At 45.2% G+C, this 17485-nt stretch overlaps 1 protein-coding gene across 1 annotated transcript in view; it reads right to left on the minus strand.

The window, feature by feature from the left end:
• Window positions 1–4920: 4920 nt before the first annotated feature.
• The window catches only part of SLC25A13 (solute carrier family 25 (aspartate/glutamate carrier), member 13), a 148801-nt gene continuing 136236 nt past the window's right edge, over window positions 4921–17485 (minus strand). The window contains exons 15-18 of the mRNA XM_015410953.1: window positions 15045–15183; window positions 6522–6680; window positions 6331–6421; window positions 4921–5306 (exon numbers count right to left, since the gene is read on the minus strand). Coding sequence (XP_015266439.1) covers window positions 5123–5306; window positions 6331–6421; window positions 6522–6680; window positions 15045–15183 — 573 coding nt within the window. The 3' untranslated portion in view covers window positions 4921–5122. The remainder of the gene's footprint in view (window positions 5307–6330; window positions 6422–6521; window positions 6681–15044; window positions 15184–17485) is intronic.

Below are 17485 nucleotides of genomic sequence, written 5' to 3' on the forward strand. Positions count from 1 at the left end.
AATCCATATGAAGCCCGATCTGATTGGGTACAGATGTGGTGTGCTTCACGATGTGGGACTGGGCAAAAGACGTTAGATGTGGTGTTTCACATGGTGACTTACATTATGAATGGATGTACTATATGGACGTTGCTGCTCCTTATTTATTGCGGTGTGCTGCATGGAATGTATTTATTTGAAAGCATTAAAATAAATGATCCTCGAGCATGTGCATAACGAGCAAGCGGCATTGTCTCCGCATGCCTGTCGAGGTTATGTCGAGTTCCAAATAACAATTACAGGATGTCACTTTGTACTAAAACGAAATCTGTAAGAGGCTGGCTGAATTAAATAGAAGTTGTTTTTTTTAAAATGCCTATTATTTCTCGGTACTTGAACCATATTTCACATACAGCTGGGTCTCTGACACTCATTCAGATTGTTACTGTTAGTCTATAACAAGGAGAGCCGTTCTCAAGCCTGACACCAGCCATGCCAATAAACTCCATTGTGGCCCTTCTGTAGCCATCTGGGTTAAGGGTTCCACATTATAGTTACTCCACGTTTTGGCCAGGTAGGATACTACAGTCTCCATGCTCATCATATGTTTGTGTTAAAATGTGCTCAGAGTGCAGTCTCTTCAAAGTGCCAAAGGCCGGTTTTATTTACTTTAGAAGCATTTTGAAACACAAAACCTAAACCTTGACCTTGACAGTGGGCGTTCTGTGTCACTCCAGGTGTGCTACCATACCCACAGGGTGAAAACAAAGGACAGCTGCTGCTGTCCCGTGACAGAGGCATAGCTACAGTTCAGGGCCCTTCACTCCCCCCCCCCAGCCCTTTGTACAGGCGCAAAGCAAACACATTATTCCACAATGGTACCCATATTTACTTGCATACCCCATTTCTTCCTGCCACACAACAGTTCAATAAAAATTCCAAATGTGTATCTGCATTGAAACTTCATTTACATATAAATGTGCATATTGCACTGGCGACTTCCACAAGACATTTCATAGAAAACACTGAAGAGAACAGCCTCCTCCTTTGGGCAACAGCTCTCTCTCTCTCGATAGTCCTAGATGAACTATTGCCTGAACTGCTTGAACCAGATTATTAGGCCGAGCTCTGAGCCCCATTCTGCTTTTGAGGCGATCAGAGACAAACCCCCAGCACACCCCCCCCCCCCCAAAGATGGGGGAGAATCACTGCAAGGTAGGAATGCACATACAGACTGCGGCTCCAATAGGGCAGGGGCTAGAACAGCAGCAGTGGACAGCAAAAGCCTGTAGCCCACTTTTTTTGGGGGGAGGGGGAGAACCAGCCTACCTTGCCGTATGGGTATTTGCCATTGTGGGCTGATTTATTTATTTTTTAAATCTACCATACTTATGTAACTTGGTAGTCAGGAGTGTCCGCAAACCTGATTGCAGCTAGCCGGATGCCCTTGTTTTTGTGGCGGCAACCATTAGGATGGTCCACAGAGCATCTACTTGAATCTGTTCCAACAGCCTCAGTTGGTGGAAGGGCAGGTGGCACTTAACGCTTCATGAGGGCTGGAATTGCGGAGGTGACACACTAAAGCAGACATGGCTTAGCCTGCTTAAGCTGTCTCTGAAGACCCCCAAGACTTTGCAGGGCTCTCCACAAGGACAAAGATATTTAAAATGTTGCAAGGCTTCGCTCTTCTCACTTTACAGGGAATGCAGGTTGGGTCCGATGTGCCTGCACTGCGTCCTGTGTGCAATACTGACACATGAAGGTGGTGCTCATGGAGAGAGCTCTTCAGCCTCCCCCCTCACACCCCATCTTCCTGACCCAACACGATCTAGCACCCTTCAGGATAACTCTAGGTCAACAAGGCATAACACGGGTGGGGGGGTGGGGGGTGGACTGAACCAGGTCTCCCATGCACAAGAATTGAGGAGAACCCACAACTTACACATGACTGTTACACAGGATGTAGCATGAGGCCTCCCACACCCAAACTGTGTTCTCTGTAATGCACGAACAGCAGCCCGTTTTTGTGCCAGTGTTAACTCTGTGATGTGCTGAATGTGGGCAATTGGACTGTAATGCCACATAGATCATCAGAGGGGAGGAAAAGTGCATTTTGCTAGGCCCCGATAACCACATCCTTGTCCATTACTAAACACCCAGTTCTTCCAGTGGCCTCCGTGTATTCCTTACGAAGCTGCAATGCTGGCTTTCACGGCAGTACAGGAATACTTTATCAAGCACACATTGTGAGCGGTTAAAAACACAATTTGTTCAAGTGCTGTTTCTGGGTTATTTGCTGTGTTTAACCTCCCCAGAGAGTTCCATAATGAAAGTGTCTTGAGGTTTACTTATTTCTAAACCATTCCATAATTTATTATGTATAATCATTAGATTTACAATCTGTTCTCAGCATAAGCACCACAGTTAAATGTTTCAACCAACAAAATGATGCTTACGATTCTGAAGAAGTGCTTTTACGTGGTTTGTTTTTCCCAACGCTGGCCTTAATCAGAATTGAAGAACTGAATGCACAGTAACTTATTGGGGCTGTGCTCATTGAACACATCCCAGGAGGTACACATAGCCAAGGGTTCTTCAATGCCAGAAAGGCTGCAAGTCTGCCCAAATGTTTCTGCAGTTAAAATGTGTTTGCACACGTCAATAGCATTGATCCAGCAGCACATGGGGTTTTTAAGCGATAAACATTTTGTACTCAGGCTGTGTGTTTCCAAACTTTGGAACCCTTCCCCTGTGTTAACGCACAGCCTTGTAATCTAGGCCAGTATTAGTCTCCACCCCTACCCCCTTCTGCAATACGGGACTTAGGAGAACAATGACTTGCCATGGGTCACCTAGCGAACTTGTGGCAGAGGTAAGATCTGAACAGAGGACAACCCAGCTTGCAGCTGTAGGATACAACACTGCCCAGCAGTACTACTACAAAGTACAATGACACTCTATTCTGCTAGTGGGACAAATGGATCATTTTAGACCCTGCACCTATATTGCAAGCAACTGATATTCTTCTGTGTCATGCATGGCTTAGTGGTAGAGTCCAAGCTTCTTGTGCAGAATATTCCAACTTCAGTCATTGTCCTTCCTGGTTTAAAGGATCTCAGGTAGCAGGAAAGACTTTTCTCTGGCTGAGCTTCCACCAGTGAAGGTAGAAGACTGCGTGAGAAGGACCAACAGTCTGACACGATATGTCACGTGTTCACATATAAGAAGATGAGGTCATCATGACAGCTGGTTCTGTCTGTGGCATTAGTTGAGGCCATATCAAAACCTACATCCATCTTTCAACTATGGGATTCAAGTTTCATAGGATGTCTCAGCACAGGCCAGAGGCGTCATGGAACTGTTTTCCAGGAATCTGTTACAGTGGCTTCTGCTCGTTATTGATCTAGCTAGAAGGGGAAGCTGGAGGGCACACACGATCAGCGACGGCCCTGAGGCTCTGAATCATCCTGTTTCACTTCTGCTATCAGCTTTGCAAAACACAGAAATATTAACCTTGGAAGACATGCAATATTGGTACCATAAAAAAGGACCTGGGTAAATAAAAATACTCAACTGTTCAGTAGTATCACTTTAGGCTCTAAACAGAGAGAGATCGAGGAAAGGAGATCGTGGACACGTTCATAATAAGAGTAAGGGAGGTTGATTTGATGTTCTCTTGCTATATTGAATATCTCTGGTCATGTTCACAGTTTCAAGGGATAGGGGACAACAGTTAAAAAAACCCTTAGTTTTGCAAATCGAATCTCGTTTGCTTTACCCCAAAACTAGACAAGATGGTGGGAAATTAGTGTCCAAATTAGCCAGGAAAGGTGGTGTGCAAGCCACGTCAGGGAAACTGTTGGGTGAAATGGGTGTTTAACTCTTTCTTGGGCACCATTTTCCTGATCTAAATGGCCCCTGCCATCAAAGCTGCTACACAGCCTGTGTGTGAGGTTCAATTTAGATCAGTTTCTCTGTATCTCCATTAACTCATATCCTGCTAAACCCTGCATGTCACAAAAATAAGCAAAATATTTTATTCTGATTATTTTAAAAAATCTTTTTAATTCAACAAAGTTAATAAGAATTTTCACACAATTACAAGCTTGCAGTTAAGGCAGGTAATATTGATACAGTGCATGGATTTCTCTATTGCATTTATTTTAACAAGCAGCAATTACTCTAAATGCGTAACACAAAAGAAAAATCCAAATATCAGCAGGTCCAGGTTAGGCCCCTTGGATACATTCTCTCTGCTCACTTAAGCAAGAGTCCTGGAGCACACGGTACTGGAAAAGAATGGAGAAATGTACAGCTATGTTGTTCGATGGATCGTGGCCTTGGTTTCCAAATGTGTAATGGGATACTCCAAAGTTATTCCATAAAGTGCACAGCCTATGGAAAAACAATACTTCTGCCTCTCCCCATCCCAGAAAGAGAATGTAATTGCTAAACATTTTTCGATCTGGTTCCCGTTACAAGAACATGTTCCCCGTAAAAGCCGCATAATACAATCCAGGAATTGAACTTGTGCGTGTATACATGTGTCGAATGTTGCAACAATGGCAGTGTCACAAACGTCTTGTACTCATGAAGCCTACAGTACAGACAACAGACTGAACGTGTAACCAATTCAAACACACAGTCTATATCATTCTGCATCTAGCACCATGATCTCTGTTGAAAATATATTTAAACAATACTGTGTAATACTCAGTATGCAGACACAATGGCAGAACAGCGCTCTCATCTCAGTTGAGTGGTCATGTCTCACAACTCACCCAGCGTGCCCACCACCAACCTTCCTAAGGGAAAAACCATTACATATGAATGCCTGTCCCGCACTAGCGTCAAGTACATTCATGATCCAAGGTATGTGCAAGTAAAAAAATTACATTCACGGGCCCAAACCAAAAAAGGAAAAAAGGGGGGGGGGGGGGGGGAGAGAAAGACTACTTCAGCAAGAATTTCACAGTGATCTGACAGAGAAAGCACAAAGGCCTGTATTTACACATAGAGGGGAGGAGGGAAGAACTGCAACTCAGATGATCTTGGTTGATACGAAAAAGCAAATGGTACGAAATATTAAGATCGATCAGACAAATGGCTCTTTCCCCAGCTTTTGGTAAAAACCATTTTAGGATCAAACTACAGATGCTGCCCGTGAGGTAGATGGTGAGGACTTAAACCGAGGTAAGTAAAGTCCAAATTTGTTTTCAATCCCTGCAAACGTGGCAACGGCCAGTTTGTAGCCCCCTACGTGGTCAGGGTTAGGGGCAGGTAGCGTAATCCTTGATTTCAGGACAGGTTCAGATCCTGCTGGTCTTCTGAAATGTTTAAAATAGAAAAGTTGTTAAAAAGTAATAATAATAATCATACATAGTTGTGACTACACTGTTTTTATCCTTGAAACACTGGGGGAATTCAGATAATCTACTGCAGGTGGCAGGGCCGGCCCAAGGATCTTAATCACTCTAGGCTATCTGCTATCTGGGTGCGTGTACATTCAGCCTCTATGCTCTGAGCCACTGTGCCCAAGTTGTGTGTGCATGAACGTGGGCAAAAGAAGCAGCACCACGCTGTGAGCTGAGCGAGTGGAGAGCCTTGTGGGTGGAGAACAGAGCTGGTGACTGCCTGCTCTTCCTCCTTCACTGGGCAAAGCAGGGAGACAGGCCTGGCTCCTCACCCAGCAGGAGTGCTCACGCTCAGGCAGGAAAGGAGGCACCTCCATGGTGCAACCGGGGAAGTGGAGAACCTGGTGGTGGTGGTGGAGCTGGCAACTGCCCACTCTCCCGTCCTCCCTCCTTCAGGGGGTAGGGAAGGCAAGCCAGGCAAGCAGGTCCCCAGTAGAGATAATGGGGATGGGGGGTACTGCTCACCACCCTCTGGCACCTGAGGTAATTGCCTAGGGATGCCTAGTGGGCGGGCCTCCATAGCAGAGGCCAATGAGAAAGCCCATGAGGGAGGCCACAATAAATTGCTTTGCTCCTCATCTAGACTGAGGTTCTGCACGAGATACGTTTGTTTTAAGCACGTGTACTGTGGGCAGATCGATACATAAATCTTAGAAGTCATGAGACAGCTGTGAAATAAATAAATAGTCATGTATCTGTCAAACTAATAGTAACGGCCTTGTCAATTCCACAAGTAAGTTTACAGCATCAGCTGCATCAATTATTTCACCAGGGTACTATTTTGCATCTCTCTTCCCTTAGCAATTTAATGATTCCCCTTCTAAGCTCTGGCTCGCTAGGCTTAAGGCCTCGTGTGAAAATGCCAAATCTCTTTCTTGAGCTTCAGTAACATCAGCAACCAAATCAGAGTCAGAATGGTCAGTCTTAACATACTTACACTCCTCCAAAGTCGATATAAAACCACCTCTGCAGCAGCTCGTAGGTCAACAAGGTCACTCCAAATTGAGGAGAGGAGCGAAATACACGAGCTTGAAAGGGAAAAAGGGAACACCACAAGCAACATTAACACAGAAAGCCTACACACAAACCTCCCTAATCAAGGCAAATGGAAAGGCACTCCAGGGTTACCTCCTGCCCCTTTCCAAAAAGCCCGTGGGCCTTCCTCTTGTAGGATCTTGCCAAAGCAATCTATGACTCCACTGTAGGTTGTCTGTCCTGCACGGGCTGCCACCTGTAACCTTGTCTTGATGACATCAGCAGGGGTCACTAAGGACGCTGCAGGCATGCCTGAAGGGAGGAGAGAGGAGAGGTTGTGAACAAATGGGAATATTGCTAAAGGGATGGCATTTTGAATGATTTGCCCCAGAGGCTTACAATTAACAGCGGATTTATGTAAAACAAAGTTTGCCACTTCAGCCCCTCCCCACCACTACAATCAGATTAAAACATGGCTAATGGGGGGAAAAACACCCCATCCCCCAAGAATTTAACAACAGCCATTACAAGCTCGCCCAAGTAAGAAGGTCTATGATGTTTCTGAAGATACTGCAGTTTGGGGAAGGCCCCCAACAATGTAGGTAGTCCTGGGGAACACCTGTATTAGAAAACGCGAGCACCAATGTACATATTCCAGGGGGGGGGGGGCTTCAGTACATCTCCCCTGATGTAAATAGCCCAGGCCACCGGAATCTCGTCAGATCTTGGAAGTAAAGATGGGTCGGCCCTGGCTCGTAAATGGATGGGAGACCTCCAAAGAATACCAGGGTTGCGATGCAGAGGCAAGCACTGGCAAAACACCTCTGAACATCTCTTGCCTTGAAAACACTACCGGGTCACCATATATCAGCCGTGACTTTCCACCACCACACCCTTCCTAGAGCAACACCATTTTGGAAGGTGATGATGGGTCAACATTCCAGCTTGCCGTTCTTCACTCTGTCTCAAAACCTTCCTCACTGTCTCAAAACCTTCTTTCTGAAATGGCAGTTTTCTATATACGGGCAGTAGAGAGGTTTGGATTTTTTTTTAAAATTAAAACACAAGGGGGAATATTCCAATGTGTGATTTTCCACCTGCATTTTAAAGCAGTATACTTGCAGGAGAACCGCACTTAGCTACTAGGTTTCTATGGTCTACGTGAATATGTATCATCAGCTCAGAACTAAGAATATTTACTTCAAAGCCTGAAGGCGAGGGAAGGACAAAGTGGATCTTGTAATCACAGGTGTACTCGATTTTGACAAGGCTTTGGTGAGATGGAAAGCTCGGCCTTATGAGCTCTGAAGCTTGGTGGGTAGACAGCAGTGTTCAATAAATGTCACAGTTTCCTGAGGTCACTCTCTGGAGGTAAAAGTCAATTCTTTGGTGGGTTCTGGCATTTGCCCTTCTGCTCTGGAATCTCAGCTTTCCCTGTGAAATATCTTGCTAACCTCAGGCAGGCAGGTATAACAACATGCATGTGTTTCTTCAGGACCTTAATATCCTCCGCAAAAAGTCTAGCTGGAAGATTTATGGCGGCTGATAAACAATGGGATATCGAACCCTCAGCAGACGACAGGCCCACAAGTCCCCACTGCCTCTGAGGCCGGACCCCTGAATTCAGAGCAGCAGCTCCTTTCAGGATTCCAACTACTAGTTTTCAAAAAACCCCAAATCTAATAAAATACATGTTTTTATTAAAAGGGGGGAGGGCAGACAAAAATAAAGCAAGGCTGTATTCAGAAGACAGTGTCTCTTCTCATTTTATTACTTTTCCATTCTGCATCAGTTCCAAACCAACTTGGTCAGATGGAGATGCATAAATCTCCTTTGCTTTTTCCCTCTCTAAAGCTTAATAATTCTGTAACAGTTCTTGTCCAAACCAATGTGGTCTGGCTACAGAACACCATCTCACTTTTTTTAGTAGACTGCTTTGAAAGAGATGTAGAAGTGAGTGTTTATCACTAAAATAGGAACCGCTCCCTCCTTCTCCAAACCCCAGAAAAAAACAAAGGAAAACACACTGCGTGAACTTTCACATTTGAAGAATTGGCAGAGGAAGGCTTTACATGGTCACACTTTCCCTTGAAGTAGCATGCAAGATCCATTTCATCTCAGCTTAGAATTTCGGGAAGCTGGACTTTGGCTCTTGAAAGGAGTTAAAATCTGAGAACACAAGATCTACAAAGATATCTCCACATAGATGGTCATCACATGGTGGTACTAGCTGACAGAAATAGGGCTGTCCGGATGAGCGTGGTTTGGCCGCAAGCCAGCCAAGAGCCCTGCATGCTTTGAGACAGGGGCGGGGCGGCGGTTAACTGGTGAGTGTGATGCAGTTTCCAAATGATTTCTGCATCTTCTGAGAACAACAAATCTGTAATAATTTTAAAATCATAATCCTAATCTGTTCCAAACTCTAACGATCCAGACAACTTCAACTGAGTTAAATGTGCCCACCTCATTATAATCAAGTGACATGATATACAATGCACTGGGTAAAATATATAAATAACAACAATCTGAACCAAAATTTGAAGCACTTTTTCCTACTATGGCTAGAATTTGAACAAATATTAATATGATTATTATTATAAAAGGGTACAGCAAAAAACTTTGCTTTGGTTCCTTCCCTATATAATTTTACTCCCTGTTAACCTAATTAGATTTTCCTTACTTTTCTGTAAGTATTTGGAAAGGTCTTTTGTACACTTCATAGTTCTATACTGAATGATGAGTGATCACTGCCCATAGGAGTAATCTACTAAAGGGAGATAACCTAAAATGGAAACCTAGTGAAAATACTGGATAAAATCCATGTCTGTGTGCATTTTTTAACATATATCGGCCACTACTGATAACGAGAGGCTGCTTCTGTGGTTGAACTTCAAAGAGACACAGTTATCACAGTCTGCAATCACTTAACAATGGGCAGAGAAAGAAAAATGAGAAAATCTAAGAAATGACTTGGCTCAACACACCAGCTTAGGTTTCATGCCGAAGCAGGACGCAGAACTCAGAAACTGTTTCGTTCCATTATGGTGAGTTCACCATGAGCCCAGCTTTAAATCCACACTCTTTAAAGCCTATATAGTTTTTAAAGTTGTACAGAGTTATTTTGTTTGTTCAAATACTGGCATACTTTGTCAAATTTATGCCTATTCCTACTCATTAGCATCAATAAGATACAGGGCTTTATATATCATACAAGAAGAGCCCGTCCATCGTGGGCCAGAACACTGGGGAGAGGGGTGCCCCTCCACTGATTCCAGAGACTGTGATGGGACAGAGGACTCTACAACCCAGATCCTAAAACTGTGAGCAGAAGACAATTGGGAATTGGCAGAGACAGGCTGAGAGCAGTAGCATTTCACGGCTTACTTTCAGGCAGAGAGAAAAAAGGAAGCAGCCCCTGCCCCAAATCTAAGGCATTATCACTAGGGGAAATATGCCGTTTATGAATGGTCCTTGTGAATACTGCAGCACAGTATATATCAAGCGACTGCTGTATTTTGACTGAAGGTCTCAGCTGCCAGGCAGGTGTGCACTTGTATCTGAAGTGCTATTTGGTCTGCATAGACTAAAAACTGAGCACCAGAGCCTCGGTCCTAGAAGAAGAAGAGATTGGATTTATACCCCGTCCTTCACTTGGAGTCTCAGAGTGGCTTACAAACTCCTTTCCCTTCCCCTCCCCACAACAGACGCCCTGTGAGGTGGGTGGGGCTGAGAGAACTCTGACACAAACTGCTCTTTTTCAAGGACAGCTGTGCCAGAGCTTGTGACTGACCCAAGGTCACATCAGCAGGTGAAAGTGGAGGAGTGGGGAATCAAACCCGGTTCTCCCATATTAGAGTCCGCACACTTAACCACTACACCAAACTGGCTCTCAAGCAGGGCCTCTCTCCGTGGGAATGCTGCTGCACAACAGGTGGCAGCTGAAGGCGCCATACCACTGTTTTAGTGTTCAATCTGTGAGGACACCTCTTGGCAGGGCTGGTTCTTGCTCATTTTCAACCCAGCTCTTGCCACCAGAGTCTACAAGGTTGTACCAGGCATGACCTCAAAGACCAGGGCTGTTTCTCGGGCACTGATGATAGAATCTCTGGATTCTGGGGACTGCCTCCTTCTAACCCCAACACATGCAATATTATATTATCTTCCAAGTCTTGGGAGAAAACAGGAAAAGACAGAAAGAAATTAGTCTTGCAATTATGCGCCCCCCCCCCCCCCGGTCAGAGAACCAATGGATGAGCTGGGAATAGAATGACATCTTGAAGAACTTGTGCTAGCAGCAGCAGAAACTCCAGGTTTCAGTCAAAAAAGGCACACCTGAACTGGGCAGATCCCACCTTTTTAGACTGTATGAGCTTAGGGTTCAAAAACAGAAAAATGCTGTGGTAAAATGCAAGAGAGTCTACCAAGAACTGCTATCCAGAGTATTCCCTGTGTACAACACAGCCCGAAAAACTGATGACTGTTTCAAAGAAGAGCACGTCCCGCCTAGAGAGAACCCGTTCAGAAAACAAAAGGCAAGAAGGCCACAACTGGCTGGTGCTGGAGCGGCAGGTGAGTGAGAACTGAACAAGGAGAGGGTTTCTGAACTGCAACTCAACACACAGTCTTTTTAACGGCATCACAGCAGGACAGAAAAGCAGCATTTACTCCGTGCCTTTTCATTCCATGCAAAAGAGGCCTGCATTTTCCAAAGCCATTACATTTCTATTATCAGTCATAATAACTGAGCCTCTCCTTCCAGACAGATTTGTATGCAGGTGTTTTATGTACACTACTTTAAACATATGCTGATTTGAAGACATCCCAGATAACAAAAATGACCTGGACCATTTTCGGTGTGTGTGTGTCTGTAATTGATGGGGTGGGGTGTGGTCATTGGGGGATTGACCTTCCTCTGGCTATGGAGGCATGGAAGGATTCTTAACACTCTGTATTGAAATGATATTCAAATATTTGATGTTTCTTACAATCCTCGTGTGTCGCTACCAGGGATGTGCAGAAAAAAAATCCAAAAAATATCTTATCAGTATTTTCTGGGTATTTTTTCAGTTGGATATACAGCCCATAATTTATTCGGCTATCCAAAAATGGTGGACCAAAAAAATCCTGAAAATATTTGGGATTTTTTTGAACCATCAGATAACTGAAGGTAAAGGGTCTTTAAAGGGATTACCAATCCTTTAAACACCTTCCAGGTGAACTCACTGCTTCGAGTTCATTCACAGCTTGCAAGAGGCATTTAAAGGGACTGCAATCCTTTTAAATGCCTTCCCCCCTCCATTGGAAACAATGGAGGATGGGGGTGGCTCCGTTGGGCAGCCCAGCAGAGCCTGTGGGGAGAACTTTCTCTGCAGGAAAAGCTCCTTGGAAGGCTCTGTTGGATAGTCTGGTTTAAACTGGGCTGCCCAGCAGAGCCTGAGGGGTGAACCCTCAGCTGGAGCTGGTTTCTCTTTGCAGCTCAGTTTAAACCGAGCTGCAAAGAGGAGCCAGCTCAGGATTGGTTGGGGTGGCACAGAGCTCTCAGCTCCTGCCACCCCAGCTGATCCTCTCATTTCTTCTCTTCTCAGGTCCATTGGACCCAACATTTTTTTTGGAAATTCCAAATATTTCCCAAATCCGAATATCATACCAGTATTAGGATTTGGGAATATTGGGAAATACTGACATTTTTCGGGTTTAATATACTCGAACCCAAAAAATTACAGGGTTTTTTGCACACCCCTAATGGCTATATGAAAATATGCGTCCTTGAGGTCAAGGACTGTGAACCACATGTTAGCATTGAGGGAGGACATCAGTTAGGGATAGTATTCTAAATTTCTTAACTTTAAGAAGCCTATTAAGGTGTCTTCAGTCAAGAATTAGTCTTTTCCCAGCCATTACCTTGTCAATCAAGAAATATCTGGAGTAAAAGCCTTCTATGGCCTTTGAGGGGGGGGGGGGGACCTCTCTAATTGCACCCTTAGACTGTAGGTCAGAAATCTCCTTGAGCAGTACCTGGGAAGGAATCACCAAGCCTCTTGGCAGAGCAACATAGCCAGGCTTGGATTTAAATTCCAAGAAACAACCAACTTTTATTTCAGAAAGAACCCTCATATTTTATAATGAACTCCCATCTATCAAAACAAAGAGAAAACCTATTTCCAAACCAAGAACGAGAGCCTACTCATGCTGAAGGTCTTCCTCATGGGGACTGTGCACCCTCCTTGCCCTTTTGGCTGGTTAGTGGGTGTTTAACCTGATGATGAGGTTGGCTGGACCTGAAAAATTATTGGCCCTGGTAGTGTGCAGGCTCATACCTTTAAGGCTTTCATTGATAGGACTGTTGTAAATGCCTTGACCTGGAAACCCCTGAAGAGTGGGGAGTGATCCCCAGAGACTTGGCTGTTGTTCTTCCTAATCATATCTAGAACGGAGTCAGTCTGGTCACTAAACAGACTGCCCTCAAAGGGCAGATCCTTGACTCTCGCTGTAATATCCATAGGAAGGGCAGAGGCACGCAGCCACGAATAATGCCTCAGGACTATTGCTGATCCAAAGGAACAACTGGAACAATCCACCACATGGCGGGGTGCATTAAGCTGCTGTTTGTTTAGGTGAAGCCCCTACATACAAAGAACTCTTTTTGTTGTCCAGGAGACTGTCAATAAGCTGGGCCCTGCACTCCCACAGGACCATCTGGTACCTACATTTGATGGCTGTAAAGTTAGATACTTTGATCCTTAGGGTTCCCGAAGAATACATTTTCTTCCCTTGCTTGCCTAGCTTCCTGCCTTCCCTATCCATAGGTGAGGAGTGTGACCCTGAATGCTGCTTGGCAGAGAATCTATGCTACTACAGAGTTGGCCACTGAGTCCTGGAAGAGAATTTCACAATCTTCCTTTTTTATTTCGTACAGATTTCATGCTGGGTCCCCCATGGCGTCATCTGGAGTTGGCACAGAGGGGCAGTCTGAGTTCTCTTCTGATTGCACCGCCTCCTCTTCCACATCTGATGCCAATAAATACTGAGGAGGTGCCGCTTGGGTCTTATTGGAAAAAATGTGACAGCTCCTGTTGAGTCTTAGGTTGCGGGTGATGGGTGGTGTAGGATGGTTGCCAAGGACAGCTTTGTTGACTCGGGTCCCACTTCCATGGGGACCTAAAAATGGGAGGGTAGTAGCCCCAGGGGCCTAGAACAACTCATGGTGGCATGGGTGGTGGTTCTTGATATACCTAGTGAGAGCACTATGATGCTCTGAGGCCAAAGGGCAGGAACTTCACCACATTATCATCCAATGTGGGGGAATCAGCCAATCTTAATAATGGGGATCATACCATCGGGATCTCTTGACATGCTGAAAGTGATCGTCGATCTGGACTTTGGTGTTGAGAATGAGAATTGGTGCTGAGGAGGAACTGGCAATGGAAATCGACATCACAGTGTATGCAGTGATCCAGAACCGAGCCGCAGCTTCCATCTGGACCCAAGGAGAAACAGTCTCCTGGTACCAAGGCGAACCTGAACGTCAGCGCAGAGACGACTCAGATTCTCGACATCGATTTGGAGAGGGCAGATGGTGTTTGAGTACTCAGAGAGGTAAGTCTTTGACCACTGGCGATTTAGATGATTGCTGCTAAGGCAATTTTGACCTTTGGGGCAACTTAGAAGTGGTCTGCTTCGATTTTTTTCTTTGCCTTCTTAGCGGGAGGCTCCAAAGAGGTCCTTGGAAGTGGCAGGCTCAGTTCCAAGGGTTTAGATTGAGCTGCGGGGACTAACACTAATGAGGGAGCGCGGACCTGCTTCAAAAGATTTTCTGTGGGCTTGTCTACTATGGTAAGGGATTTGTCCCATATTGCCACTTTCAATCTTAAATCCCTATCATGCCTGGCCTTAGGTGTGAGAAGGTGACATGCTGGACAATTGGAGGTGTTGTGTCCCTCACCCAGACAGAGAACACAGTCCTTGTGCTCATCATTTTGAGCCATCTGCAATCCACACTGGTGGCATTTTTAAAATAAAGCTACCTTCCACTTGCAAAGAAGAAAGGGCAGAAGAAACCCAATGAAAACTCACAGCTGGAAGACCTGCGTCCTCGCTCCACGGCAAGGAAGAGAAGACTGCGGGAAGGAAGAGAAGACTGCCTCTGTCACATGACCATTTTGGCAGGAAAGTTCTTAGTCTTGGCTCTGTTGGAGGGGAGGGGAAGTGCTCCTAGTTCTAGAAGAAGCAGGAAGCTTGCAGATCTATTCTCCGCAGCTGACCTATGTGTGCACAGTTCCCATGTGGGACTCCACTGAAGACATAACGATGATGGAATAGGTTTCTTGTATCCATACCTTCAGCATGATTTTACAAACTGCTCTGCTTCCAGCTGCATCAAATATCATATGTGCTGCACTCAGGGAGCCACCAGTTTCTGAGAAAGTGCTAGCAGAAGAAAGGCATGTGAGGTCCATGAACATGAATCTGCTGACTTTATATCTGGTACTACTAAGTATTCATGGGCTTACTCAGAATGCTGATTTTGTTTTCATAAGCACATGGGGGGGGGAGTATTTCCTTTCTTAACTGGTTCCAACTTAAGGCACTCCAGCACCAGCCTATCTGCAAGATATTTGCCACTGTGGTCCCTAGAAGTCAAGGGATGTAACTTCACAATAAAGAAAAACTACTTACCAGCTATTGCTCCAGCCAGAAGCAAATATCCAGGGCTCACCCGCCCATCTTCACTTGCAAATGATGATTTCATGTGAGCATAACAAGGGAAATAAATGGCAGAGAAGGGGATGTCACGGAGAAAGCAGGCCTTGGCTCCCTGGGAAAGGAAAGGAAAGCTGTGTGAGCAGGATGCTTTCACCGATACAACTCCCAGCGTCATGGCCCAAAGTCTCACTGAAAAAACTGACACACTCAGGATAAGCGTTCACATTTTGCAACACTTTGCTTTTAAAATCACAGAAGATTAAAGGCAGAAGGGGAAAAACAGGCCATACACACACAGTTTATCTGACAGCTCAGTTTCCCCACATATGGATACAGGGTGAGACTCTAACTGGGGTGCCTTGGAAGAAGCAAACAACCAGCATGCCAGAGATAAGTACAAGGCAGGCAACATGAAATTCTGCTCCTTCTGCCAAGGCTCAGTGCAAATATGAATCTTGAGCATGGTGCTATTGTTAGAGAGCTGGACTGGGAGACACAGATTTGAATCATCACTCTGCCATGGAAGTTCTTCAGGGTGACCTTGGGCCATTAACACACTCCCAGCCTACTTCTCAGGGTGGCTGTTCAAAAGATAAAAAAGGAGAGGTGGAGAATGCTGCTATCAGTGGCTTTGGACCCCCACTGGTGGGAAAAGTGGGGGTAGTCATAAGCAAACAATCTTTAAACCAGCACCTGGTGCATACTGCAGTTCAACCTGTTTTGCTTGAGCCCTTCTGCATATAACCGCGGCTACCAGTCAGCAACAATATAAAGCAAGGCTTAAGCATCCTTAACGGGACTCTGAACTGCCGCCTCTATAAGACAGGCACAATCCAAAGAGAGACAGACTCCATTGTGGGTTGGATTCACTTGGCAAGACATATCCAAAGCCATCTGTTTTACTGTCTGCAGGCAAAAGTGGAGATGAACGAGGATTCCCCCCCCCCACCTCAAATGTTACCTATTCCACAGGAAGAAAAAACCCACCATGGCCTTTGCCTCAAAAGAATTTATTAGACTTGTGCCATGATCTGTGTTATGACAACAAACGCCAGGCAACTTCTGCTTTGGTTACAGTTCAAGGTGCTAATCATGAGTTTAAAAGAGTTTGGGCCTTCCATACGCATTTGTTGTGCCCCACACCAATCCTGGCCCCACAAGCAGCCAACTCTTGGCACTGTCTCTGCATTTTTGGAACTCTCTTGCATACGTTCCCCAGAGTCTTAGCTTGAGTGTATCATTCTGCTAAGAATCTGGCAGAGGAGAACCAAGCAAGCAGGCAGCTACCTAATTTAGTGCGTATTCTATGGCTTGAAAACAATGTATTTTCTTCCTTGAGCCTCCAGATTAGACATAAAATGATAAATGTATTTCTGTTTCTTAAAATAATCAGGGAGACATGCTAGCAACTCTCCCATGGAACCATATTCTCATTTTTGAAGTAAATGTCTTTTGGAGGACAGAAACAACGTGCTTTAAAAACATCCTCCAGCAATTTGCCTTCCAGATACAAGAGAGAAAAATGTGTGTCAAAGTTAGTTGGCTTAGGTGTAAATAAAGCTGGATCAGAACTTGAATCCACTTTATTCAGCTACCATCTTTGGCTCTCTTCCAACAGCTCAACAGTCTAAAGTTTCCCCCCTCTAAATTTTGGGAAAGCATGTTTAGAGGCAGGCCTCATTTAACTTCCAAGGTAATCACCTGCAACCAACTAATGCCAATTAGGAGGGCCTGTGGGAGAATGGCTGTCAAACTACTGTCTCTTGAACTGCTAACAAGCGGAAAACTTAGGCATGTTTAATGGGAAGCAACCTCAGTGAAACCTGCTTCCAAATTAAGCAGGTCCCCCCAATTTCTTTCTTTCACCGCTCACACCTTACTGATGTGGACAATGCACTGTAAGACAAACAAGTACCTTTAAAAGCCTTGGGTCAACAGCTACTTGAATCCATTGCCTGAGTTTATCCTGGCAGCCCAAGCACAGACCTGCCGGGCATGACATTTTTGAGAGAGCCGAGGCATTACAAGCTTGTGCTTCTCTGCCCTGCCCACCAACTGAAGGTGAGGAGCCAATCTTTTTAATAAACCCCAAAGCCTTTAATCTTAGATCGCACCTCGGTGAACAAACTGATCGAGAAAAAGAACCCCAGCTTGTCGGAAGATTTGGATAATCAACTCAGAAAGTCAGAGCTGGGGCAGGTTCTTTCGCATGCTAATTCCCGCTTATTCTAGCCCTACCTGCAAAAAAAGGGGGGGGGATCTAAATAAACTATTTCGACTACAAGGGGAGGGTAATTATACTCACAAAGGCACCTCTGTGTCGGGGTTGGGCACAAGGAGCCAGAAGGTCTGGGAGACGCAGGCTTAACCCAGTCTCCTGCAGTGAATGCACATTGTCTAGCAAAGGGGGGAGG

The sequence above is a fragment of the Gekko japonicus genome, unplaced genomic scaffold, assembly GCF_001447785.1.
Source record: "Gekko japonicus isolate JY-2015 unplaced genomic scaffold, Gekko_japonicus_V1.1 scaffold231, whole genome shotgun sequence".
NCBI lineage: Eukaryota > Metazoa > Chordata > Lepidosauria > Squamata > Gekkonidae > Gekko > Gekko japonicus.